Genomic DNA, 27,370 nt, shown 5'->3' with positions numbered 1-27,370 from the left:
AGTCAATGAGTTCTCAGGGGAGCCCCACCCATCGCACTCCCAGGAAATGTTCAGTGGTTGCTCAGGCCTGGCAAAAAGCCACTTGCTTCAAGGGAGGTGGCAGGCAGCGTGGAGAGGACACCCTGGAAGGGAGGAGCGACTCCAAAAGGCCTCCAGGCAACCGTTGATGCCGCTGCAGCCAAACAGAGGCGAAAGACGTGCACCCACCCCACCTCAAACCCCCAGAAACACTTACCTTGAGAGAGGAGGGGTCTTTGGCATGACGAAATAATCAAGAGGGTTTTTAAAACAAAGGCGTATCCCACATTTATTCCCTAAAACGTATAATCAAACAAGGCATCTTAAAAAGAGGTGGTTTATTGCAAGAAAGAAAGCATACACAGACCACATTCACACTGTACATGTAAAGTTCAACAATGCCACTTTCAACAGTCATGGCTTCCCCTCAAAAAATTCTGGGAGCTGTAGTTTGCTAAGGGTGCTGAGAGCTGTTAGGAGACCCCAGTTCCCCTCCCAGAGCTACAATTCCCAGAGTGGATTAACAATCAATCCCTTTTCATAGGAAACACTGGGAACTGTAGCTCCAGGAGGGGGACAGTACCTCCTAACAACTCTCAGTACTCTTAGCAAACTACAGCTCCCAGAATCCTTTGGGCGAAGCCATGACTTTGAATGTTTGAAGTGGCATCATACCACTTTAAATGTATTGTGTGAATGTGGCATATGTGACTGTTTTAAAAGGTTTGTGTGGTTATTTGTTTTAGGGGGAAAGTGCAGGTTAGGCCCATGTTAAATCAGCCCCTGATTACAGTGGTACCTCGGGTTAAGTACTTAATTCGTTCCAGAGGTCCGTTCTTAACCTGAAACTGTTCTTAACCTGAAGCACCACTTTAGCTAATGGGGCCTCCTGTTGCTGCCGCACCGCCGGAGCAGGATTTCTGTTCTTATCCTGAAGCAAAGTTCTTAACCTGAAGCACTATTTCTGGGTTAGCGGAGTCTGTAACATGAAGCGTCTATAACCTGAAGCGTATGTAACCCCAGGTACCACTGTATTTCTAAAGTTTGTTCAGGCTGATGAGAGTTATAACTGTTCCCAGTGCTTTTTTTCTAAGGGGGCACATATCCCTAAGCATTTTGTGAATCTTTGTACTTTGGTCCATTTACTGTATTTATTTTTCTGAACTATGAAATAGTGATTTTCTTGAGTCAAAATGAGAGTACCCCAAACATTTTTTTAGAAAAAAGCACTGACTGTTCCCCTCACTGAGCTACAATTCTCAGAGTCGTTTAACAATCAATCCCTCTTCCCAGGGAACTCTGGGAGCAACAACTTACAGTTCCCAGAATCCTTTGGGGGAAGCCATGACTGTTCAAAGTGGTATCACAGTGTTTTAAATGTATGGTCTGAATGTGGCCCTTGTCCCTCTCTCTGCCCTCCCACAACTTCCTCCAGGAGCCTTTATTGCCCATTCATCCAGGATAATGGGATGAACAACATCCCTTGTTGTCTTCTCCAGCATGTGATAATAACACCAAGGCCTGGGACTCTTTGTTCTTTCTTCACAATGAGCAAACTGTTGCTTGCCTTGTAGTCCATCCCTGAAATGGACCTGATGCACGGGGAGGGCAGGGGAGGGGACTACTGGGGGCGAGAAACAAGAGCTGAAGAAACCCTCTCTGTGGGACCATAATGACCTCTGTGAAAGGCTGCCTTGCTATGTGCCTTGCATCGTTTTATTCAGGAGACAGAATAATAATAATAATAATAATAATAATAATAATAATAATAATACCCCACCCATCTGACTGCATTGCCCCAGCCACACTAGGCGGCTTCCAACATATATAAAAACATAATAAAACATTGCATGTTAAAAAGCTTCCCTACGCAGGGCTTCCTTCAGATGTCTTCTAAAAGCCAGGTGGTTGTTTATTTCCTTGACATCTGATGGGAGGGTGTTCCACAGAGCAGGTGCCACTACTGAGAAGGCCCTCTGCCTGGTTCCCTGTAGCTTCACTCTTCACAGTAAGGGAACCGTCAGAAGGCCCTCGGAGCTGGATCTCAGTGCCCTGGTTATCTCCTGCTTAGACTACTGCAATGTCCTCTACGTAGGGCTACCTTTGAAGGTGACTCAGAAACTACAACTAATCCAGAATGCGGCAGCTAGATTGGTGCCTGGTACCATATAACACTGCTCCCAATATGTTTCTGAGCACAATTCAAAGTGTTGGTGCTGACCTTTAAAGCCCTTAATGGCTTTGGCCCTGTATACCTGAAGGAGCATTTCCACCCCCATTGTTGGTAGTGTAGGAAGGGGGGTGCGGTGGGTGCGGACGGCCCCGGGTGTCATCACTGATGGGGGTGACCGCAGGGCCTGGCCTGCAGCGTGCCCGAGCCACATGTCTCTCTACTTGGAAGTGACACAGTGGCTCTGGCACCTGTAGGCTCCACACTGCCCGAAACAGCAACATGGGGCCTGCGGACTCTGTGGAGTTTCCACGCAGTGTGCTCTGCCCCGGTTTGCTCCCCCCATGGGCGGCTTGCACTGCCCCCGGGTGCAGGGCATTTGCGCCACCCCGGGAGCCGGAGCAGCTAGCTACGCCGCTGCCCATTGTTGAGCCCAGACACTGAGGTTCAGCTCCAAGGGCCTTCTGGCAGTTCCCTCAGTGAAGAAGTGAGATTACAGACAAGCAGACAGAGAGCCTTCTTGGTAGTCACTCCTGCCCTGTGGAATGTCCTCCCATCAGATGTCAAGGAAATAAACAACTATCTGACTTTTAGAAGACACCTGAAGGCAGCCTTAAGGAAGTTTTTAATGTTTGGTGTTTTACTGTGTTTGATGTTTTAATTTGTTGAAAGCCGCCCAAAGTGGCTGGGGCAACCCAGTCAGATGGGCAGCATATAAATTATTTTGTTGTTGTTGTTGTTGTCGTCATCTATTGACTTAGAGCATTTTAACCCCTCTTTTCAGTTTTAAAAAGGCTCCCAATGCAGCTTTCATGAGAAAAATAACAAGACAGTCCCTGCTGACAGAATTAGGTCTCTCTTTCTCTCCATCCCACCCACAGTTTTTTGCGATGGGAATCAGTCACAGAAATTGCGTCAAAATTATGCAGATATGTCAGGTTTACACCATCTAGTCCCATCACAGAACGTTGGCAGCAAAAGCTTATTAATTTGTTTAGTAAAATTTACATACCACTTGATTGTTAAAAACAACAACCTCAAAGCAGTTTACAAAGAGAATAAAACAATAAAATGATCACTTTAAAAACCCCTCTTTAAAACACTGAAAAGATAAAATCAGCAATAATCAAATGTTTTGACAACAATAATGTCTTGATCAGCAGATCAAAACATATATCAATCTTGAGCTGTTTCCTTCTAGGAATGAAGTCAGGGCTCCCTACCTAGCAACTGGGTCCCACATACAGAGAAAGGGCAAGTCACATTTTCCACCTCCACCCCACAAATTTAGCCCTAACAGCTGCCTCTGGATGGGCTGTGGCTGAATGTTGCCATCTGTAGGCGGCCTGTATGGCCGGCGTTCAAAAATGAAGAACCGCTGACTAATATCCAAAAACCTCAAAGCAATTGGGAATCATAAGCTCCCAAGGCTTAGAGCATCTATTCCAGGATGACCACTTGGATTCCCACCAGAATGACTAACATAGCTAGTCTGAGGCATTCTGTGAGAATTGGTCTCTTCTGTGGCTAGAATAATAATTTGGAATTTGGACACAGCTTTAGGATGTGGTGCATTGTGGGAAACTCTCTGGAGCTTCAGCCTCCCCCCACAAAAAAAGGCACATTGGCTTGTTTACTAAGATCTTCTGCATGAGGAGTGGGCCCATGGAAGGTGCCAGAAGCCGGCATGAGGGCTGTGTTGACATTTTGTCTGAATTCCCCCAGAATAAAGGCAAGCTTGTTTGAGGAGGGTGTTCTGTTTGCCAAGCAGAACAATGAGAATCTGTTTCTGCTTTCTTTCTTTCGTTTTAATGTATTCTTGGGGTGGGGTAAACAAAACAGAAAAATGTGCAAACTGTTGACGGGACCTCACATCCAAAGGAGAGAAAGAGAGGGAGCAGGAAAGGATACAGAAGAAGGATGAGGGGAAATCAGACGTTGTCATCCTAAGTGGGGCACCACTATCATCATCCTTGGCCAACCTCTCCACCGCCACCATAAGGATGTCTTCATGAGGTCCAACTGGCATTGACGTGGTCACCTGTGTCCCTCCTGAGAGATGGAATGCTTCTCATCCAGAGAACCTGTCTTGGTGACATTGGCAGAGATGGACTTCCATTCTTCTCTATGATCTGTGCGGTGGGGATGGGGGATGTTGACCATGAGGCTGGATTAAGAGGAACAGCAGCTCATCGCTCCATGGAGATGAGTCCCTGGATTGGTTTTGTACTCTCATGAGAAGCTACAGGTTCGGTGTCTCCTGACAGCTTCCGTTGCAATCTCATCAAAGTGGCTGGACGATTTACCTGTCTTTCTAGAGAGGTATGGTAACGGATGGTGGGTCCTTCTCTGATTCTCTCTCTTCTCTACTTGTGGTGTATGAATGGTTGTGATGATGAGGGTCATTAATCTGGACAGCTTTTTAAAAAGGGATGAGATGCATCCATGGAGGTTAAGGCTATCAATGGCTTTGTTTTGCCTCCACTATCAGAGACAATATGCCTCTGAATACCAGCTGGTGGAAACCACAAGTGGGGAGAGTATTGTTGCTCTCAGGTCCTGTTTGTGAGCTTTCTGTTGGGGCATCTGGTTGGCTGCTGCAAAAACAGCTGTGCTGGCTGGGGCTGATGGGAGCTGTAGTCTAAAACAACTGGAAGAGGAAGTTGAGGAAGGTTGGTCTAGAATTTTCAAGCTCATGAATTTCCTTGGGGTTCTCTGGCTGCCCTTGTTAGAAACTGGATGCTAGAAAAGGAACACCCAGGAACAACTCCCCTATGTGGAAAGTGTCTGGGACTTCTTAGTTTAGAAAAAAGGTGAGTCAGAGGCAACATGATAGAAGTTTATAAAATGATGTTTGGCATGGGGAAAGTGGAGAGAGGAAAGTTTTTCTCCCCTTCTCATAATACTAGAACTCAATGGAGACTATCCAATGAAGCTGAATGTTGGAAGATTCAGGTGAGATAAAAGAAAGTACTTGCTCTTGCAGTGCATAGTTAAACTGTGGAACTCCCTCCCACGTGAGGGAGCGATTTCAGCAAACTTGAATGGCTTTAAAAGAGTATTAGACAAATTCATGGAGGGGAAGGCTGTCCATGGCTGCTAGCCATGTTGGCTAAGCCATGGGGAAACCATGGGGGTGGGGAGTGCTCTTATGCTTGGCTCCTGCTTGCTGGTTTCCTGCAAGCGTTTGGTTGGCCACTGTGAGAACAGGATGCTGAGCTAGATGGTACAGCAGGCAGTTATGTTGCTCATAGTGGAAGTGTATTTGTCAGTATGTGTGTGTGAGAGGGCTGGGGGGTCCTTCTCAATTGTCACTCATTTTTCAGGCAAGGCCCTCCTCTGCTTTTGAAGTATGCACCAGATCCTGATCTTGGCTTCCTTATGTCTCTCCTCTCTTCCGGAAATCCCCGCTATTTACCAAAAGCCAACTGGAAATCCAGGTGCGTAAGACACATACAAACACACAGAGATGACTCTGCCTGATTTCGCACAGAACCACAGCAGGAGAAGAACTGGATCTCTGAGCACAGTGGTTCCCAAAGTTGGTGGGTAATGCCTCCTGGGGGGAATAACTAGGGGGTGCTGAGAAGGAAGGGGGTGGCAGAGGGGCACTGGAGGCATAAATGGCTATCAGACTTTGAAAAGCTGGTATCACGGGTCACGTTCATCGACTTTTTGGAATTTGTTAATCATGCTAAATCATTTTAAGTGGATTTTGAATAAATGCCCATCTCACAATGAGGTCAGGTTGCCTGTTTTTATCCGTGTGGATGATCAACTGATTGTTGGGGCCTCCAACAGCCCTCTCAGCCCTTCATCTGCCCCACACCCAAAGCCATATATCACAGCTCAGCACACATTCAGTTTTAACCCTTGCAATGGTCACCATTCTATGACACACCTCACTTTTACCAACAGTTTACTTAGCACGAAAACACTGTCCTGGCAATATTTTTAAAAAATAAATAAATAAATCAGGGCCAAATAATTCAGGGAGCTGAGGTTTGTGAAGGGTGCTGAGAGGCCACTATTCCTATCACAGAAATACAACTCCCTCTTCTGAAGGAGAAAATTCCTTTTGTGGGTTCAATACAGAGGCTCACCCCAAATTCCCAGTTTATCAGACTTTATTCAGTAATGCATTTCCATTATGGCACACTGTGTTTAGGAAAAATACATCATCTAAGCTGTTTCATCCTCTAGCCGACCGACCACCTTCTGCTAGTCCTCCACCTCCAACCAGAGTCTCTTAAAACACAACCCAAGGGTTGGTTGGTTGGTTTGCTGTATGCACCTTTTCTGGAGTTATTTTCCACTGTACCATTCAGCCCTTAGGTTCCTGCTCACAACTGCTTCTTTCTCGCTTTGTGGTCAGGACGCCCTGGCTTTCCTGAAAACGGGGTTTGCAGAATTTCTACCTCGCTTCACAGGGAACTCTGGGAATTGTAGCTCTGTGGAGGTAATAGGGGGTCCCTAACAGCACTCAGGACCTTTAAGAAACAACAGCTCCCAGGATTCTTTGAGGGAAGCCATGCCTGTATAAGTGGCGCCATAGTGCTTTAAAGGTATGGTGCGGATGTGGCCGTACTGAAGTGGCCTTCCTTCCTTCCTTCCTTCCCTCTCACCCACAGCAACACCAGCACCCCTCCAATACCTGCTGCAGCCAATGACCAAGCTAGTGCACACTCAGAGAGGAGCCACCGTCACCCTGCCCTGCATCCTGAGGACGCTACCCCAAAACTACAAGGTCAGGTGGAGCAAAGTGGAGCCGGCCGAATATATGGAGGTTGTCATCCTGATCACCAACGGGGTGCACCACAAAACCTACGGCCCGCTGGGCAGCCGGGCCCGCCTGAGGCGCAGCCACCGCTATGATGCCTCGCTGACCATCTCTGACGTGGCACTGGATGATGAGGGGCGCTACCGCTGCCAGCTGATCAACGGCCTGGAGGATGAGAGCATATCTCTGGTCCTGCAGTTAGATGGTAAGGGGACTGGTGCGGCCATTTTCCTGAGGGCATGAGAAGTCGTCGTCTTCTTCTTCTTCTAGAGAGTCAATGTGGTGTAGTGGTTAAGAGCGGTAGACTCGTAATCTGGGGAACCGGGTTCGCATCTCCACTCCTCCACATGCAACTGCTGGGTGACCTTGGGCTAGTACACTTCTTTGAAGTATCTCAGCCCCACTCACCTCACAGTGTGTTTGTTGTGGGGGAGGAAGGGAAAGGAGAATGTTAGCCGCTTTGATACTCCTTCGGGCAGTGATAAAGCGGGATACTCTTCTTCTTCAATTAAATTAAATTTATATACTGCTCTTCTGAAGATCACAGGGCAATTTGCAAAATATAGATCTATGGAGGCCTTGCAAGACAGGTTGGAACCAGTGTGCAAGTATAAGCCAGTGTTGTGTAGTGGTTAGAGTGTCAGACTAGGACTTGGGAGAGATCAGCATTCAAATCCCCACTAGCTGGCAATGAAGCTCACTGCCTCTCAATGCTTTAAATGTATAGTGTAAGTGGGGCCAATGTTAAGATTATCACTATGTATAGTTACTGAGCAATCCTAAGCCTGTTATGTTAACACTCACCCTCTGCCTTTTATTTTCAGTTTGTACATCCAAATTAATTTAATAATGAAATACTTATTTTAAAAAAGGTAACTCAAGGCTCATCACCCCCTACTCACCTCCTCCCCAAAATTCTCTTACTCCTTCTCTCCAGGAATTGTCTTCCCCTACCAGACCAGCCAAGGGCGCTACAAATTCAACTATTTTGAGGCCAAAAAAGCTTGTCAAGAGCAGGACTCCCGCCTGGCAAGCTATGGACAACTTTATAAAGGTAACCCAATTTTTGCTGGTGTTTTCTTACTCATCTGGTTTTTACTGCTTTGCTTTGTTTTGGTTGGGTTGTGGGGTTTATTTGCTGCTGTGTCATTGCTGTTCTTCAGTGAGGCTTTTTCATGTTTTGTTATTTTGGATATGAGATTTTTAAAAATGAGGGGTGGTATATAAATGTTTTAATAAACAAACAGCTATGATGCTGTGGTTGCTGAAGAGGCCCCAGTCTTGTGGAACAATCTGCCAATTGAAATTCAGTAGGCACCTTCTGTCTTAGCTTTTAAACGCACAAATGAAAACTTTTCTATTCCGTCCAGTTTATGCAGGCAATTAATAATAAAATTTTCCACAGTTGTTAAGTTCATTTCTGATTTTATTTTTTATGTGCTTTTTATTGTGTGGTTTTATGTACAATTGTTGTAAACCACTTTAATATTTTTTTTTAAAGTATGAATAGCAATATATAACTATTTTTACAAATAAACAAATAGCTCCTCTGAAAGTTCCAAGGGCCCTCCAAATTGGCAGGGGGTTTTGTGGGTGCATTTTTGTGACATGTCATTGATACTATAGGCGCATTCATGGTTGATTTATACTGGACCATCCACACATCATTTTGGTTTATTAGTTCTTCTCCAATGTTTCCCCAGTTTTACATTATTTCCATCATGCAGGATAGTGCAACAAAAGCAGGACAGGAATAAAAACCAAACACCAAAAATGTTTGTGGCATAAAAAAGACAGGATTCCAGGAGGAAGCTACAAGACTGGCACTGATGGGAAACAAGGCAGCAGTACTGAAAGTGGGATTGTGTGTGACTGCCCCGAAACCATCTAAAAATAGACAAAGCCTTTGTTTGTGTTTCAGCCAAACTGTGTCTTTCTTTTTTTTTGGAATGAATAAGAAACACTCATAGTCCTTCCGAAAGGAAAGGGAAACCCTGAAATGCCCTCCTTTATTTCTTGACTGATTGCTTGTTTTTGTTATCCTCCACCTTGCGCTTCTAGAAACAACCTGATGAAGCTTGTTCTGGCATACATAGAGATGGTGAGAACAAGCATCCCCTGACTGGTTGATGGATGTTGCTTCAAGGTGCAGGCAATGGACCAGAGGAAGCAATTGGTGCTCAGTTAACTTGTTGTATTGCATTTGTTGCTTCCTCTTCATTTAGCTTGGACAGAAGGGCTGGACTGGTGCAACGCAGGATGGGTCATGGAAGGAACAGTCCATTACCCCATCATTAACTCCCGCGAGCCCTGTGGGGGACGTCTTCTTCTCCCAGGGGTTCGAAGTTATGGCGCCAGGGACAAGCTGAAAGATCGGTTTGATGCCTTCTGTTTCAGTTCGGCTGTGAAAGGTATGTGGGTGTAGACAAAGCCAGAGGCTTGGCATGATTCATATACGAAGCAAATTTCTAGTCCCTACTGTTAGAAATAAACTTGTTTATGTAGCTCAGATTAATGGTTCTCAGCAGTTGTTTCCTGAACTCTGTGTGCATCTCTGGACAAGCAGTTTGTTCTCTCCTCGGTCCTTTCACCTTTCAGTAAAAAGTGGCATTCTGCCTCGTAAGAGTGTTGTGAGGCTAGGGCTCTAGGTTTCATAACCTTTCCCAAACCAAGCGCCCAAGCATAATTTGTTTGGGCTTGACACAGACTTGTAACATACCCTTAAGCTCTCCCTCACCCCCATTCCTATCCCATATAAACAATCTCGTAAGTTATAAATGAAAAAATTCAATTTTATGGCATGAAAAGGCCATATTTTTATGCTTTATGCATTTTTATGCTTTATTTTTCTAGTCTTTTTAATTTTGAAATAATGAGTGACTTGTCTAAAGTAGCACTATGCCAAAACAATTTTGATGAAATATTTCCTCCCCCTACCAAAGTGGCTTCTATTCCACCACCTTCATTCTTTAGAAATTATCTGTTGATTCTTGTGGGTCCCTTCCAAACCTGTGATCCTGTGTATGTGGGGTCAGAATCTATGAGAGGAACCTGCTTAACCAATTTTTGTTAAAGTAGTGACCTTGGCTGGCTAGTTAAGTACCATCATTTACATGCCCAAGGAGGTTGCCATATAGACAAATGGGTGGTCCTCCCCCCCCACACACACACCCTGTGTGGAGGCTACATCATCCTAGGAGGCTTGTCTTGCTCTTGTGCTGGATTCCAAAGCTGTGGCTGCGAGATATACCTGGAAAACTAATGGGGAAGCAAGATCTGTTGGAGCGTTATTGCTGTGCGCCCCTCCATCCTAGGGAGTGTATATGTTGTATCTATGTGTAAATAAAACCATATATCCTAAAGATACCATAATCTCCATCGACCTTCATTCCAAGGAAACCAAACTATGGGAATACACAGACGTCCCTGGAGTCTCTCACTGCCTGGAGATTGGGGTGTGTGCAACAATGTGTAGGATACCTGTTAAAATATTATTCCAGTTCCTCAGATTTTAATGCTGAGCAGGAAGGAACTAATGAGTACTGGGGCTTGTAGTCTTTCTGCCCTGCTCCCTGCCATTTGCTAGTCTTTTCATACCCTGGCAGTTTCCACAAACTGTGCAATTCTCCTATATTATTTATTGAATGCATTTCTATTGGCCTTTCTCAGACTGGGATTCAAGGCACATTTCAAACCAGCAATTAAAACGCAGTTTGCTCTGATGGCGGCCAGTGATCAGCTTTGTCTGTCCCTTAGTTTCCAAAGGCCTGTCTGAACAGGAAGGTCTCAGCGTGCCGGCAGAAGGTGATACAAAGAGGGAACCAGTCTAGCCTCTCTTGGGAGGGAATCCCACAACCTGGGAGCAGCCACAGAAAAGGCTCTCTCTCAGGTCATCACAAATCATGTTTATGGGACAGATAGACTTGCTCACCCAAGGATCTTGGCACCAAGGCAGATTTGTATAGGAAGATATTAACTTTAAGGTGGCTTGGGTTTCAAGCCATTTAGGGCTTTATAACTCATAACCAGCACTTTGTGCCCAGAAATGGACTGGTAGCCAGTGAAATTGTTTTAGCAAGGGAGTAACCTATTCCCTGTGGCTCCAGTCAGCAGTTTGGCTGCAGCATTTTGGACTAGCTGAAGCTTTTGAACACTTTTCAAGGGCAGCCCCATATTGAGCATATTACAGTAGTCCAGCCGGGTCGTAGCTAAATCCTTTGTGCATTGACTCTAACTCCCTCAACATCATTTCCTGCTTCTGCTTCTTCCCCCTCTGCTCCTCTACCCAGGCCGGGTCTATTTCATCCGGGGCCACATGAATTTCAAGGAAGCCACTCAAGCCTGCCGCAACGACAGGGCTGCCATCGCCAAAGTTGGGCAGCTGTACGCTGCGTGGAAATTCTCCCAGCTGGACCGCTGTGACGGAGGCTGGCTTGATGACGGCAGTGTGCGCTTTCCGATCAACATTCCCCGTGCCCACTGCGGGGGACTCACAAATCCCAGCGTCCACAGCTTTGGATTTCCCAGCAAGTTACGAAAGAAATATGGAGTCTACTGCTTCTCAGTGAAGTAGAGAGGATGAGAGAGACAGAGAAGTTTAGATGCCAGCTAGGCCCAAAGAGGACCACACAAAATGACACATATACAACCCTTTTGCAAAAGATCTCTTGGAAGGTGTTGGCATGACATCGCACAGGGGCTTTTCCTCACCATGACTTTTCCATGATCCCTATCTTAATCTAAGGGTGGAGTTCATAGGTCACAGGCTTTGGAATCACACAAACTGCCTTTGTGTATTCAAGTGTAGGTATTTTTGGAGCCTTGTTCTGACTTTTTCTTCTTGAATTTGTACAACCTCTACATTTTTCCTAGGTTTGGAGAGAGATGTCCCACCCACTACTGACACTTGGGGTCTATGTCTCTCTCTCTCTGTGCCTGTTTACATGCACACTCAGAACTAGTTTGTTCTCAGTGTGCGGGATCCCATTATCTTGCCCCAATTAATGCAATACTTGACTGCTTTTAGTAATAAAGTGAATACCTCCTAAACAGGCACTAACTTTACAACAAATGTCCTGTTAATATGGACATTTGCTTGCAAACCCAACCATTGCTTCACTACCTTATTAAGTATTCTTTTTAAAAATATCTAAACCTGGAATCTTGATTTTTATTCTCCCTGACTTCATACAACCTCCAGTTTTGAAGAAAGGTATCCTGCCCACCTCAGTCACCTACTGACACTTGGGCCCATCTAGAATTATTTGGAGGAACTCATGACTGGTTAAAGTGATATTGTAGTTCTTTAAATTATCAGAGATCAAGGACACTTCCTAGAGGAGTCTGGGGCTGATTGGAATTGGGAGTCTAAGCAGCTGGGGCTGATGGAAATTGTTTGTGAACACAGGATTTTATTTGAGATCTGGGAACAGAAACAAGATGTGGATCGAGTGTGAAATCTGGAAAACGGTGGGGCAGCCAGGAGTTATGGGGAAGGAATCAGGAGCCAGGTGATCCATTCCAAAAAGCAGGAGGCAAATTTCGACTTCTGTAAAGAGAAGAGGTCTGCTGCATAAAATTCCATCAGGAGCACAGGAAACAATGCACCATTCTAGACATGGATGCAGGGAAAGCTAGAAGGAGCAGAGGGCAGTTTGTCTGGCAACAAGTCTTGGACTTCTGTCTGTGTGGCTGTTTTCCCGCCTTCACCACACTTACCTTTTGCCTTGCTCTTTCAAGGCACAGGTCCATGCTTTAAAGCTCTGTGTCTGAGGGCTCTTTTTCCCTCTCTAGAGCTTTCCATGCAAAAACTGCTCTTTAGTGCTCAATTGGAGCAAACAGCAATTTAGGGTGTCTGTGGATTGCCATTTGCTCTGATTCAGCTTTAAAGAGCAGGTTTTTGCAGGGAAAGCTCCGGAGAAAAAATGGTGCTCAGACACAGTGCTTTTAAGAGTGGACCGTGCCTGGAAAGAGCGGAGGAAATATGTGTGGATAAGAAGTGTGAGTCTTTGGCAAATGCTGGATGCCCACATTTTCGAATCAGCATGAAATCTCAGTGACATCTCCCCATCCAGAGACCACTTTTTTAGTGTTCAACACCAAAGATGAAAAAGTTTGACAAACATCCATTCATTTTTTTAAAAAAAGTCTTGCTTAGGCAAATTGTATAGGGTGAAACCTAAAGGAGGAAGGAATCCCCTCCCGCAACAGCCAAGTGGAGACTGAGCATGCTCAATAGGCATGGCATGTTGACTGCCTGTTGTGTGTATATAGGAGGAATGGAAAATCGGGTTGGGATGCTGGGAAATGGAATGGAGTACCCTAAAAAAAAGCTGGCTGGTTGAAACCTGGAACAGGAACACACCATGCAAGTTTCTGTTGCAGGTCCTGCTTGTTAGCTACAGTAGCCAATTGGCCTTCCATATTCAGAGGCATTATACACTTCTGAATAGCAGGTGCTAAGACAGAAACAACAGAGGGATGTTGTTTTTGCATTCTGCTTTTATGCTTCTCAAAGGTATCTGGCTGTTGGAGGAAGGGTATGATCTAAGTCAATCTCAAAATAACACAATGTAAGGAGGCTCTTAACTGTCATATTAGTTCTAGAAGATGGCTTAGAATAACATTTGCCAATCTGGTACCCTCCAAACTGGATTACAATGTGCTGACTGGATGGAAGTTGTAGTCCAACAACATCTGGAGGACACTAGGTTGATGAAGACTGGTCCAGAGTGTTCCATTCTGTGACTAATCACACTTAGTGATATGTGCTTTCTTGCACATGGATGCAAAGGGACATTTTAATAAGTAAATGTAAATACATAAAATATTCAGTTTCATTGTGCATGTGCAGAGTGCTTTGTACCCTCAAACTTGGGATTTACTTCTAAATAAACATGCTGAGGAAGGAATGAAGAGCGTTGTGGCTGTGATTAACAGAATCTTTCTTCAGGGAAAGAGAGCCATTGAATCCCATTGCACATCAGAAAAGTTTATAGAAAGTTAGCTATTCCCCACCCCACCCCTCTGCCTGCCAGCGTGGTGGAAAGAACCAGCTTGCTGAATGCAATTGTAGTCTGCACCACCAGGAGATTTTCAGTTCCTTCTTCCATCTCTCATTCTCCATGACAGATGCCCAGCCTTCTTCAGAAGGTTCAGAAAAGGGCAACTTCTATGAAGAAAGGTTGCAACATCTGGGACTTTTTAGTTTAGAGAAAAGGCAAGTACTGTAAAAGGTGACATGATAGAAATTTATAAAATTATGCACAGCATGAAAAAAGGGAACACAGAAAAGTTTCTCTCTCTCATAACACTAGAACATGTGGCTATCCAGTGAAACTGAAAGTTGGAAGATTCAGAACAGATAAAAGAAATTATTTATTCACACAGCACATTATTAATCTATGGAACTTGCTCTCACAGGAAGTAGTGACAGCCTTAAAAGAGTATAAGACAAATTTATGGAGGAGAGGGGTATCCATGGCTGCTAGCCATGATAGATATGCTCTGCCTCCAGTAATGCTTTCAAATACCAATTGCTGGCAACCACAGGAGGGGAGAGGGCTCTTGTACTTAGGTCCTGCTTATGGGTTTCCCATTGGGGCATCTGGTTGGCCAGTTGAGAGCAGGCTGCTGGACTAGATGGGCCAATGGCCTGATCCAGCAGGCTCTTCTTATGTTATTTCATCCTTTCCACCCACCCCACCCTACACTGGTTCTTAGCCCACGTGCTGATACTTTTGTTTGGATACAGTCATTCAGCTAGTTTGGGCCAGTCTTTGCTTTGTGATGGATGACTAGTTTCACCTTTTAATATATAGTTAGGAGGAAACAGGATTTCCCAAGGACAGGGAAACTCTGGATTTAGCAGGGAGAAACCTGGAGAAAACAGCTGCTTCCGGTGAAGATTGTACAAATGAGGGGGAACACATGGAAGGGGCACATATTCCACATTAAGTTGAGGTGTGGATGGGGCCTTGGTCTCCAGGGTTTCAGGCAAGAGTCTTTCCTAGCCCTACCTGGAGAAGCCAGGAATTGCATGACAAAATAAAAATGAAGGACATGCTTCCCAAAGCTTGGTATATAGAACCCCGTTATGAGAAAGACAGTCATGCTAGTTCAGTTTTGGCAGAGAGAGAGAGAAAGAGAAGAGGAAAAAATGCTCATTGCACAAAGTGAAAAGTTATATTTTATATTGTCGCTGAGAAAGAGGGTGTCTTTAAAAGGAAATATTTAGTTATTAGAATTTCTTTATATATACACTCATATAATAACAACAATAATAAAAAAAGAATAAGGGAAACGGAAGGCACCATTGTTGTTCCTTGTTGGTTTTTCATGCTGATTTATGCAAAATCAGTTCTGACTTGCTCGTGAATCTGGGATGATAGACAGTCACAGGTAAATCTTCATTCCTGGGGTTGATCAATCCCTGAAAAAAAGTGGGGTGTGGAAGCACAAATCACACAGTGCTTATGAATGGTTGCAAAGGGGCTGATTGGTTCTCCCAGACTGCTGGATTCTGCTAGGCTGAAGGCTACAGTATCTCTGCTGGCCACCTGCAGTGGAGGCGCTATAGAGCAGCAGATGCCAGGCTGGCTGTTCCCTCTTCCTATAAAGCTGCCCCAGTTTCACAGAGAATAAGGTAACTGACCCAGCTGCCAGAGACCCCTGCAAGAGAGTTCCTAGCTCAATCCCTTCCACCATCCTAAACCCCTCCCACAACACAAAACAGACCAAAGCAGATAGAGATCTAGCCATCTCCATGTAAAGACTCACTTGGGATGCAGGTGAATGACGGCTGTTCCCACTGGCCGTTCTCCTGGCACCTGATGACAGGGGAGTGGCGCTGGGTGAACCCTTCTTGGCACCAGTACCGGATGACAGAGTTGATTTCGTAACGCTGCTTTGGTTTGCCAAATATTTGGGCATCTGCCACCTCTGGGGGTTGGCCACAAAACACTGGAGAGAAGGTGGACAGGGTCAACATCTACAAGTATATTCTCAATCATGTGCTGCCCCAGCAAATTAGCAAAGGTCAGAACAAACGATACGATCAAAATGAGAGAGTTTGGGGTATGAACTTCTCCAATTAGGACCTTTCAGACTAATTGCAAGCTCTGCCTGGTTAGAAAGTCAGATTGATTCAAATTAGATGGCAAGATGAGACAGCCTTCAAGGAGGATTGGATAATGTTTGTAGATTACTTAAAAAACTATTGTAAACATGCTAAAACACTAGCAGGTTTGGAGTAAGTAAAGCAATAAAAGCTATACTGAGAATAAGGTGGAGGAAAGAAGGTATAGATTAATTATAATATGCAGCAGCAATAGATAATCAGAGGGGACCATGGAAGGGTGGAGGGGAAGTCAAATACTGTGTGACTGTAAATTGGAAAATGTCAGATTAATTGTAAATTTGGAAATTCTATAAATAAAATAAAAAAGAAACTCAGATTCAGCTTGCCTTTCATGCCAATGCCACCAATTTTTCTGGTGCCTGGGACACAATAGCATGTGCTATCCCAATAGGTTGGCAAATATTAGATTCACTCAAAATGAGGGAGTTTCGAAGACAAACTTCCCCAGTTCAGAACTTCCAGGCTAATAAAAAACTGAGCCTGGACTTGTTTAAAGTTTGGATTCAGCTTGCAATTCATGTCACAGCAACACACCCTTTCTCATTAGTGCCTGGCAGGGCTGACCTGCTCGTGAGGCAAGGTGTTGGCTCTTTTCTTTTATCACTTTCAAAAGATGCTTAGGTTTCCACACTGGTGGTAGCCATCCCCTACCTGTTTGCACCCAGGTATGCAGCCTCTGAACAGGGGGCTTAAATTTAAGCATTATGACTAATAGACACTGATGGCCGTAACCTCCATCAGCAAGTCCAAATTGCTTTTGTCAAAGTTATCGTCAAATATTATCACATCCAAAAGTGAGTTACTTATGCACATATATTTAGAATATGTCAGAAGGAGGAATATTTCAGCCTGGTTTTAAAAGAACTAATACTACCTATTTCTGAGATATTTGCACCTTCACACAAACGGGCACCACATGTTTAGGCTAAAAAGGTAAAGGGACCCCTGACCATTAGGTCCAGTCATGGCCGACTCTGGGGTTGCGGCGCTCATCTCACTTTATTGGCTGAGGGAGCCGGCGTACAGTTTCTGGGTCATGTGGCCAGCATGACTAAGCCACTTCTGGAGAACCAGAGCAGCGCACGGAAACGCCGTTTACCTTCCCGCCGGAGCGGTACCTATTTATCTGCTTGCACTTTGACGTGCTTTCGAACTGCTAGGTTGGCAGGAGCAGGGACTGAGCAACAGGAGCTCGCCCAGCCGCAGGGATTTGAACTGCCAACCTTCTGATCAGCAAGTCCTAGGCTCTGTGGTTTAACCCACAGTGTCACCCACGTCCTTATTTAGGACACCTACCCACAAAAGCAGAAGTGCTTTTTTTTCAACACAGCTCTGAGCACTGCATGCATGCTTTTTTTTATTTTTATTTTTTGCAAACTTACTTAATTGCAATCATGATACCTGATCAAAAATGGCAGCCGTCTCTGCAAGCTGTATAATACAGATCATTGGTTGTGCAACACAGCTGGCACTTATTTCTGCTCCCTGCCCAGGGGTCAGACGATAACATTGCAACACTGCTGCCTGTTGGGGGCCATTATCTGCAACAATGTATATATTGTTTCCCCCTTTTGAAGTTCAAAAACATGAACGACAAACGTCACAAGTCTCGGTGGGCCTTTGGTCTTGGACTAGAGCGACAATTCTGAGTCAAAGGCCACAGCTGGGAAGGCCCAGAGCTCAAGGCTTACCCAGCCCCATTTTGCAGGTATAGGACAGGTGGTAGTTACAAGGCACATCACTCCACTTCCCTTCGTCATGCCAAACAATCACGACACAGTTCTCTCCAGACAGGAAATAGCTGTCGGGCTGCCCAGGATGCCAGTTCTCATAAAGCTACCCAAGAGAGAAAGAAAAAAGAGAGAGAGTCACTAAATGACAGCAAGCGTGAACAGTGTCCCTGTTCCAGGCCAGTGACATCTTCCAAAAAGGTGCCAAGTTTAATCTCCGATAGCATGTCCAGGTAGGATTGGGGTCCTGAGAAAGTACTGCCAGTCAGTGCAGGCAATACTGAGCTTGATAGTCTGGTCTAAGGCAATTTCCTATGCTGATCCTACAACCCACCTTTCTTCAGAAGCCTTTGTTTGTTTGTTTGTTTGTTTGTTCTGTTCTAACAGAAGCCTTTGTTTTTATTTATTTATTTTAAAGCATGCATAATACAGTATTTTTTTTTCCAAACATCACTTACCAGAGGACTCCCCTCTGACCACTGGAAGTCGCCTTCAATTGTCCGGTCATTCAGGCCGATCCACTGATACTCCTTGTACCTATCTAGAAGCCAACAAGATTTGAGGATGGATGAAGAAGAATGAGGCACAGAGACACGAAACTACCTGAAGTCGTTAACAACAGCCCTGCTGTGCCACCAGATGACTCTAGGTGGCAGCCTAGGGTAGCGTTCCAGGGTGGGCTGCCGTGTCCTTGAGGCTTCATGGGGAAGAGCTCTGTACTTTCCTGAGTTTGGATTTGAAATTATAGAAACTCTCTCTTTGAAAGAAGTTGTTAGAGATGGCACGGGGAGGGCAAAAATGTCAATTCTGGTTTCTCTCCATTTCTTAGGTTTGTTTGTTTTTTGTTTAATAAAATTTTGTTTAATAAAATTCAGTTTCCCCACCAATCCGCAATTTTTAAGAATTCATTCTGTATTGCACTGTGCTACACCACTGTAATCTTTTTCATTTTCTTTATATTGTTTAATTTTAAGTCTTCACGAAAAATTGTTGTGCATTTTAGTGCACATTTTCCCTAATATATACTTCGCTGTACACAGTTTTGCCTAATAAGATGCATTTTTGAGGGTTATTTTCACTAGCGGATGAATTTGAATGCAGACTTTCCCCTAATATACACATCTTTGTCCTGCTGGGTTCCTGCCACATTAACTAAGCCCATGTTACTGAACCCCCTGGCGGGCCTACTGTTGATGAAGTTCTGCTCTTCTGGTGCCATGATATTAGCCAGGTGCCCCCCGAGCTTCCTGCACTGGGTCTCAGCATCCTCCCAGCTTCTCCGGGGGGAGAAGTGCTTGTAACAGAACCCTTGGAAGCTGTCCCAGCCAGGCCGGCATTTCTCCAGGTCTTGGCAGAAAGAAAGGAGAGAGACAAAAATGCTTGTTAGACAGGCAATATCAACTAGCCTACTTTGCAGTAAAAAGGTCACCTGATTAAAGGCAGCTTAGCTAGACTATGTGTGAAATGTTCCATTAGATCTGCACATTCTCACATTAAATACAAATACAGTGGTGCCTCGCAAGACGAAATTAATTCGTTCCGCAAGTTTTTTCTTCTTGCGAGTTTTTCGTCTTGCGAAGCACGGTTTCCCATAGGAATGCATTGAAAATCAATTCATGCGTTCCTATGGAGACCGCTTGCCAGGCTGGCGGTGCGGAGAAGGGCTTTTCTCCCCACCGCAAGCCTTCAGGACAGGTACGGGAACAGAGGGGAAGGCGCGCAGCGCTTCTCCTCTGTTCCCGGGGCTTGCGGTGGGAGGAGGGTTTTTCCTCCCCACCGCCAACATTCAGAACAGCATTCTGAATGTTGGCGGTGGGAAGGAAAACCCTCCTCCCACCGCAAGTCTTCAGGACAGCCATCCGAAGGCTGGCGCGGGGAGAAGGTCTCTCCGCCCCACCGCCAGCCTTCGGAGGAGGTCCGAGGACAGTGGGGAAGACGCGCTGCGCTTCCCCGCTGTCCCAGAGATTTCCCTATGGGCTTTCGTCTTGCGAAGGAAGCCCATAGGGAAATTCGTTTTGCGAAGCGCCTCCAAAACAGAAAACCCTTTCGTCTAGTGGGTTTTCCGTCTTGTGAGGCGTTCGTCTTGCGGGGCACCACTGTATACAGGAATTTGCAGGAAATAAGCAATGGAATAAAGGTGTTATGACACTCACTTATAAGAAAAACCCTCTCTCCTTCATAATGTAACAATGGCCCAAAATAAAACCTAAAGTCCAGATTTTTTAACGTTGGACAGTTCAAAGTTCCAGCGGGTTCCCCTCTCTTGTTCCTCAATGATCTCAAATATCAGCTTCCCTGCAATGGGTGAGAGAGATGCTGTAGCCTTGCTGGTACAGGCTATTGACAGGAAGAGCATGACTCTCAAACAAAAGACACAGACCTCTTGATTCCTGGCTTAGGTACTGCTTACTAGAGAACAGGTATACTCTTCCCCTTCCCTTTCTCGCTTTCCTTTTAGTGTGGGTGCTGTGGCAAATTGTCCTGCTCACATTCTAGGCCAGCGAGTGGGACCATCCCCTGGAGGGTGGTGGTACTGTGTAGGTCATGCTAAGAGGGAAAGGGGTGGCAGGGGGATGCTGGGGGTATAAATCACTTTGAAAAGCTGGTATCATTGGATCAAGTCCCTCTGTTTTGTTGAATTAATTAAATGAAATAGCTTTAAATGGATTTTGAATCAATGTGCAATTAATGGTTACTGTTCTGAATTCTATTGAGTTACTATCTTCCTTAGGGGAACATGCAGACTGTTATTCTGTATAATAGGGGGGTTGAGGGTACCAGGGATGGGTTTATGGAACCGGGGGGTGGGGAGCTTTGGAACCACTGCTCTAGGCTTTTGGGATAGTCAGGACTGTTTAAATCTTTAAGATAGAGAACTATGCTGTATGATTTACTGTCTGCTTATTTTGTAACCTTGCTGGTTGAAACAGCACCCATATACTCTGTCACTTTTATTTCATGTAATGAACAGCTCTTCCTTTATTCCTCCAGTGTGTGAACTTCTTGTGAGCATAAGGCAGGAACACATATTCATGGCGGGCATATAACTCCAGTCAAAGATCTTAAACCTCTTGGGAGCGTCCATAGACAAGTGGTTGGTGGGCACCGTGTGGGTTCAAACATATACCTTGCAGCAGACTCAGTTGTTCTACTCACCGATCTCACAAGCATCTCCTCCGTAGCCTGGTAGGCAAAGGCACCCTGTGTGGTCCCCTTCTTCAGTGCAGGTCCCTCCATTCCTACAGGGGTTTGGGATACAGTCACCTGGAAGCAAATGGCCAGGAAGAGGATGCTCCAGTCAATGAAGGCAGGAACTTCACTTGCTGGGCAGAGCCATGCCCACTTAGAGGAGGGGCCTTGGCAAACCGCTGCAGGCACAACATTGCAACCATGTGCAAACCACAACCACACACACTCACAACAGACCCACACCATACATTTAAAGCCCATCAAGCTTCCCCACATCACACTAGGATGTCCCTATTTTCATGGGAGAAATGTTGGAAGGTAGGGAATAGGATGCCGCTATTTTCATCAGAGAAATGTTGAAGAGTATGCTATCCCAGCAATAAGGCTTGAAAATAGTGTTTTTGTTTCCCCCTGCCCCCATGTTTAATCACGGTGGAATGATCTTCTGAAGAGGCCTAGCTGGGGAGGCAAGAGTTAACCTTTTCCCCTACACTGCTGCTATCTCCAGGGGAAAAACCTGCGCACACACTCCTGCAATAATTTGGCTTTTAAACCTCCAATAAAAGCTTTTTTTGAAGCTTAATTGCAACAATTGATGAACAATGGGGGGTGGGGTCACAGGTAGGGAGGGGAGGCTTAACCTTTACATATTCAGTTGTGACCCCCCCCCCCAATCCTCCATCCCCCACTGAATTAGGCTTGAAAAAGGCTTTCTATTTACTGCAATAGAAGTGTCATTTCAAGCCATTCTGGTTGCTAATCTCCTACAGGGCCAAGTTCCAGACTTTGGTGCTAAAATACTGTAGGATAACCAGCCACATATAACCAAAATGCTTAAGTGTAATTAATGCACAAAGGGGTTAATGCCAGAGAGTATTACGTCAGTCCTGCCACGTGTAGCTAGGTCACTCCTCTCAGCATGGGAGGAAGGAAGCCAGGTATATTGTTTCCTTCAGTCTAACATGTGCACTCCAGTCTATAAAGAGGTCTGAGCTGGTTGCTCCAAGCTCAGACCACATGACTTAAGCACGCACACACAGCCACCCTTGTGTTCTTATACAAATATTTTAGGAACTTCCACCACTTTGGAACTAACATACATTTTACTGCCTGTGTTTTCTTACTGCTGTATGGAAAAGCACATGGACCTGATTTTTGAAGAGTTTGTAAGTAAACCATTTTTACCTTACCAGACATGTGGTCTTTTTCTGTGCTGGGGGAAGTGGAAAACTTTGGACGGAACTTAGAATGACATATTTTAAAGGTCCAGCAGCCTATATTTCCATGTTTTAATTGGCTGCATATTTTGTGGTTTTAATTCTCTACTGGTGTTCTCTCAACCAACACATGTAAGGCTCTATGGTTTACTTGACAGGCTGCATTATCCTTTATTTAAATCACCTTTATATTAATAAAGTAGGTAAAGCCTATTTCAGCAAGGAGAAGGTGAGGCAGATGACCATAAGGAGAGTTTGCTGGATCAGGCCATTGAGCCATCTAGTTGAACTACATGAGCATCACAGCTCTGTGAATAAGTCCTTTCTTTTGTTTGTCCTGTATCTTCCATTATTCAGCTTCGCTGGATATCCTTAAATTCTAGTGTTATGGGAGAGGGAGACAAGTATGTCTCCATCCACTTTCTCCACGCCGTTTATAATTTCATAAGCTTCTATCATGACGCCTTTCCTGTCAACATTCAGATACACTGAAGTCCCTTGGTTCTAGGAGGACAGATTCTTCAATGTCTTCAACAGGAACCTGCATGTCCAGAGATGGTCTACCTGAGAATGCCATTTTGCTGGGGGCAAACAATGGGGGCAGAGTGTGGCTCTACTGTTCTGCTGTGGATTTCCTGGAGGTATCTGCTTGGTCACTGCAGAAAGTAGAATGCTAGGCTGGATGGTCCCACAGCCAGACTCTTCTTACACTGAAACAGTTAATATTGGTAGTGTAGAACTTATTTATTATCAATTAATTAATTAATTAATTTTGTATACTGCCTTTCATCTGTAGATCTCAGGGTGGTTCACAACTTATTGCCCAGCAACTCCAGACCAGATGGTTTGCCCCTTTGTGGCCCATCACCCTTTGCCTCCATCTTGCTGCAGCCATATGATACATTTAAAGCATCATTAAACAGTCATGGCTTCTCACAAAGAATGCTGGGCAGTGTAGTTTCTTAAGGCACCTGCCACTCTGTGTTGCTGCAAGCAAAACTCACCAAGAAATGACTGCCGACGTGTTGTAATTTTCCTCTTTGGAGTTTGTGACTTGGTGTAACTTTTAAAATGTTGGTGTCCATTTCATTTTACTGTATGCTACTCTTCTATTTCTTTTATCCCACTGTACACATCTGGATAATGTGTTCTGTCTGCCTCTTATTCTTCTGCTTTAATACTTCTCATTAACCCTTGCAATAAAGATTTGATTCATAAAAATTGACAATTTTACTTTTTAGCATGTGTGTGTGTGTGTGTTTAGCAAGAAGCTAAGACAGAAATAAACGTGTGTGACTGTGTATGCATTGTTTAATCCTGCAATTTATATAAATGTTACATTTTTAGAAACATATTTTTTTATTAAGTTTAATACAAAAAATAAGCAAATTAGATAAATAGATAAGGTGGGAAGAAGACTGGGGGACCATGCAAAAGATTTGGTGCTAGTGCCTCCTGATGACAATCCTGATGATGATTAAACTCTCTGCACCAGCTGTTTCAAGGAGGACTTTCTAAGTTTTCACCATGTTCAGAGAGCTGAGCATACAAGCCCTCTATAAAGCAGAGCACACGACCAGATATTTTCTCTTCATCTCCTGAGCTGGAGGCTAGAGAAACACAGACTTGGGCTCTCCCAGACCATTGCTATTTTGTAAGTGGGATTCAGTCACATACGAGCAAATTCAGGTGGCACAATTAAAGTGCATTTGTTACTCTAATATCTAAGTATTTATATTGGACTTTTTGCAGTAAGGAAAGTGATAAAGAAATGCAATGGAATGTGTGGGATAACAATTGCTTGGTGTGGCATCATATAACCTCCCCATCAACAAATCAGAATGAATGTGCAGTAAACAGATCATCTGAAAGTAACCTTGGAGATTTGTTGGCTATCATCATACAAGAGAAAGCAAAATTATTTGTTCCACCATTCCCATTATTCAGACACTGAATTTCCCGACAATATCCTTCTGTGAGGGCTCATAGTTTGCTGTCCCTTCCCTTAGAAAGCCCAGATTATGCCCAGCACTATCTTTAAAAAATCCTCTTATGCCAACTATACACACACACACACACACAGCGCCAGTATTGGACTTAGATAGGCCAACATGCTTCCAAATTTTTGCTTAGTCACAAAGCATGCTAAGGTGGTCTTGGGCAAGTTGCCATTACTTTAACCTAATCAACCTCCTAAGGCTGCTGTGAGGATAAAAGAAGGCCACAGGCCTGTCACATGCACCAAGTAGGCAGGGTGCAAGACCAGTCCTTCCATGAGGGAGAGTGAGGCAAATGCCTCAGGCAGCAAATTCTGAGGGGTGGACAGTGGCTAAAAATGTGTGCCATGTGGTCTGCCCTGCAGCCCCTAAGCTAGTTTGCTGCCTTAAGGATGTGGTGGAGAACTCTGCTCCATCACCAGTGCTGAAGTAAGATTCAACTATTAGTTTAGTCTGCTTTTGTGCACAGGATGGGGAATGCACCATCTTGTAATAATAATAATAATAATAATAATAATAATAATAATAATAATAATAATAATTTATTATTTATACCCCGCCCATCTGGCTGGGCCTCCCCAGCCACTCTGGGCGGCTTCCATAGAAACCAAAAATACAGTAAAATATCACACGTTAAAAACTTCCCTGAATGTCTTCTGAATGTCAGGTAGTTGTTTATCTCTTTGACATCTGCTGGAAGGGCATTCCACAGGGCGGGCGCCACTACCGAGAAGGCCCTCTGCCTGGTTCCCTGTAGCTTTGCTTCTCGCAATGAGGGAACCGCCAGAAGGCCCTCGGCGCTGGACCTCAGCGTCCGGGCAGAATGATGGGGGTGGAGACGCTCCTTCAGGTATACTGGACCGAGGCCGTTTAGGGCTTTAAAGGTCAGCACCAACACTTTGAATTGTGCTCGGAAACATACTGGGAGCCAATGTAGGTCTTTCAAGACCGGTGTTATATGGTCTCGGCGGCCGCCCCCAGTCACCAGTCTAGCTGCTGCATTCTGGATTAGTTGTAGTTTCCGAGTCACCTTCAAAGGTAGCCCCACGTAGAGCGCATTGCAGTAATCCAAGCGGGAGATAACCAGAGCATGCACCACTCTGGCGAGACAGTCCGCAGGCAGATAGGGTCTCAGCCTACGTACCAGATGGAGCTGGTAAACAGCTGCCCTGGACACAGATTTGACCTGTGCCTCCATGGACAGCTGTGAGTCCAAAATGACTCCCAGGCTGCGCACCTGGTCCTTCAGGGGCACAGTTACCCCATTCAGGACCAGGGAATCCTCCACACCTGCCCGCCTCCTGTCCCCCAAAAACAGTACTTCTGTCTTGTCAGGATTCAACCTCAATCTGTTAGCCGCCATCCATCCTCCAACCGCCTCCAGACACTCACACAGGACCTTCACCGCCCTCACTGGTTCTGATTTAAAAGAGAGGTAGAGCTGGGTATCATCCGCATACTGATGAACACCCAGCCCAAACCTCCTGATGATCTCTCCCAGCGGCTGCATGTAAATGTTGAAAAGCATGGGGGAGAGGACAGAACCCTGAGGCACCCCACAAGTGAGAGCCCAGGGGTCTGAACACTCATCCCCCACCACCACTTTCTGAACACGGCCCAGGAGGAAGGAGCGGAACCACTGTATGACAGTGCCCCCAGCTCCCAGCCCCTCAAGACGGTCCAGAAGAATGTTATGGTCGATGGTATCAAACGCCGCTGAGAGATCCAGCAGAACTAGGAAACAGCTCTCACCTTTGTCTCTAGCCCGCCGGAGATCATCAACCAGTGCGACCAAGGCAGTTTCAGTCCCATGATGAGGCCTGAATCCCGACTGGAAGGGATCCAAATGGTCCGCTTCTTCCAGGCGTGCCTGGAGTTGTTCGGCAACCGCTCGCTCAATCACCTTGCCCAAGAATGGAAGATTTGAGACTGGGCGATAGTTGGCCATCGTGGCCGCATCTAAAGATGGTTTTTTAAGAAGCGGTTTAATAACCGCCTCTTTCAGCGGGTCTGGGAAGGCTCCCTCACGGAGGGAAGCATTCACCACCCCACGAAGCCCATCGCCCAGTCCTTCCCGGCTAGCTTTTATAAGCCAGGATGGGCAAGGATCCAGGAGACAGGTGGTTGGTTTCACTCGTCCAAGCAGCCTGTCCACACCCTCGGAGGTAACAGATTGGAATTGATCCCACTCAACTTGACTAGACAGAACTCTAGCACTCTCCCGCCCCGGCCCTGCTCCCACGGTGGAGTCTACTTCTTCCCGAATCTGAGCGATTTTATCTGCAAAAAACTTTGCAAAATCATTGCAGGAGAACATGTGGCCCATACTGGGCCCCGATGTTGCAGGTGGTTCCGCTAAATTGTGAACCACCTGAAAAAGTCTCCTGCTGCTGTTTTCTGCAGATGCAATAGAGGCGGTGAAGAAATTCTTCTTCGCCGTCGCTATCGCCACTTGGTAGGCTCGACGTTGAGCTCTAACCTGTGTCCGGTCAGATTCGGAATGAGTTATCCGCCACCGGCGCTCTAGCCGTCTCAACGATTGTTTCATTGCCCTCAGATCCGTGGAAAACCACGGGGCTGTCCGGGCTCCATGCAATCGGAGAGGGCGCTTCGGAGCCAAACAGTCAATAGCCCTGGTTAACTCCACATTCCAGCGGGCCACCAGGGAATCAACTGAAAGGCCATCAACATGGGATAAAGCATCCCCTACCACTCTCTGGAAACCATTTGGATCCATTAAGTGGCGGGGGTGGACCATCCGAATTGGTCCCACCTCCCTGCAGAGGGGATGGGTCGCAGAGAAGTCCTTTGCTTCAAGCAGCAAAATGGCTTGGGCCACTCCTGGCAGGATTATCTCCAGCTTGCTTCCATAGACCACAGCGCCCAGAATTCTTTGAGAGAAAGGATGTGCTTTGAAGGTATAGTGTGTATGCAGACAATACTGAGGTAGATTGACCAATGACCATAATCAGTATGAGACAGCTTCCTATATTCACCATATTCACACCCCCACACCCCCACACACTTCTAATATTTGTAATCATCACTCATGAGAATATGGCTCTAAGATCAGTGTTGAGCAAGGGTTTAAGTAACGTTAGGGATATTAATTCATTAGTGTGGAGGGAAA

At 45.4% G+C, this 27,370-nt stretch overlaps 2 protein-coding genes across 13 annotated transcripts in view; one reads left to right on the top strand and one right to left on the bottom strand.

Moving 5' to 3' along the window:
• The first annotated feature begins 2,806 nt into the window (after positions 1–2,806).
• Positions 2,807–13,883, top strand: HAPLN2 (hyaluronan and proteoglycan link protein 2). Of its 2 annotated transcripts, none has more exons than XM_053370108.1 (6): positions 2,807–4,525; positions 5,515–5,628; positions 6,820–7,173; positions 7,906–8,022; positions 9,194–9,379; positions 11,258–13,883. In XM_053370108.1, the coding sequence occupies exons 2-6, from the start codon at positions 5,541–5,543 to the stop codon at positions 11,539–11,541; spliced, it is 1,029 nt and encodes a 342-aa protein (XP_053226083.1). In that variant the 5' UTR covers positions 2,807–4,525; positions 5,515–5,540; the 3' UTR covers positions 11,542–13,883. The 2 variants fall into 2 exon arrangements, with proteins under 2 accessions (XP_053226083.1, XP_053226082.1); XM_053370107.1 differs by having other exon boundaries at positions 2,808–4,510.
• Positions 13,884–15,138: 1,255 nt separating this feature from the next.
• The window catches only part of BCAN (brevican), a 47,315-nt gene continuing 35,083 nt past the window's right edge, over positions 15,139–27,370 (bottom strand). For all 11 annotated transcript variants that reach the window (XM_053370081.1, XM_053370080.1, XM_053370087.1 and 8 more), the window contains 6 exons: positions 20,994–21,101; positions 19,026–19,184; positions 18,296–18,378; positions 17,799–17,943; positions 15,747–15,929; positions 15,139–15,399 (listed from right to left, as the gene is read on the bottom strand). In XM_053370081.1, the coding sequence (XP_053226056.1) occupies positions 15,377–15,399; positions 15,747–15,929; positions 17,799–17,943; positions 18,296–18,378; positions 19,026–19,184; positions 20,994–21,101 (701 nt within the window). In that variant the 3' untranslated portion in view covers positions 15,139–15,376. The remainder of the gene's footprint in view (positions 15,400–15,746; positions 15,930–17,798; positions 17,944–18,295; positions 18,379–19,025; positions 19,185–20,993; positions 21,102–27,370) is intronic.

The sequence above is a fragment of the Podarcis raffonei genome, chromosome 16 (assembly GCF_027172205.1).
Source record: "Podarcis raffonei isolate rPodRaf1 chromosome 16, rPodRaf1.pri, whole genome shotgun sequence".
NCBI lineage: Eukaryota > Metazoa > Chordata > Lepidosauria > Squamata > Lacertidae > Podarcis > Podarcis raffonei.
Note: the sequence above shows the minus strand (reverse complement) of the source record. Positions and strands in the feature narration are given on the sequence as shown.

What these genes read in the sequence shown, in the direction of transcription:
- HAPLN2 (XM_053370108.1), top strand. Translation starts at nt 5,541, where the DNA reads ATGCACCAGATCCTGATCTTGGCTTCCTTATGTCTCTCCTCTCTTCCG. An exon ending in AAAGCCAACTGGAAATCCAG is followed by an intron (nt 5,629 to 6,819) that starts GTGCGTAAGACA and finishes TCTCACCCACAG; the next exon opens with CAACACCAGCACCCCTCCAA. An exon ending in TCTGGTCCTGCAGTTAGATG is followed by an intron (nt 7,174 to 7,905) that starts GTAAGGGGACTG and finishes CCTTCTCTCCAG; the next exon opens with GAATTGTCTTCCCCTACCAG.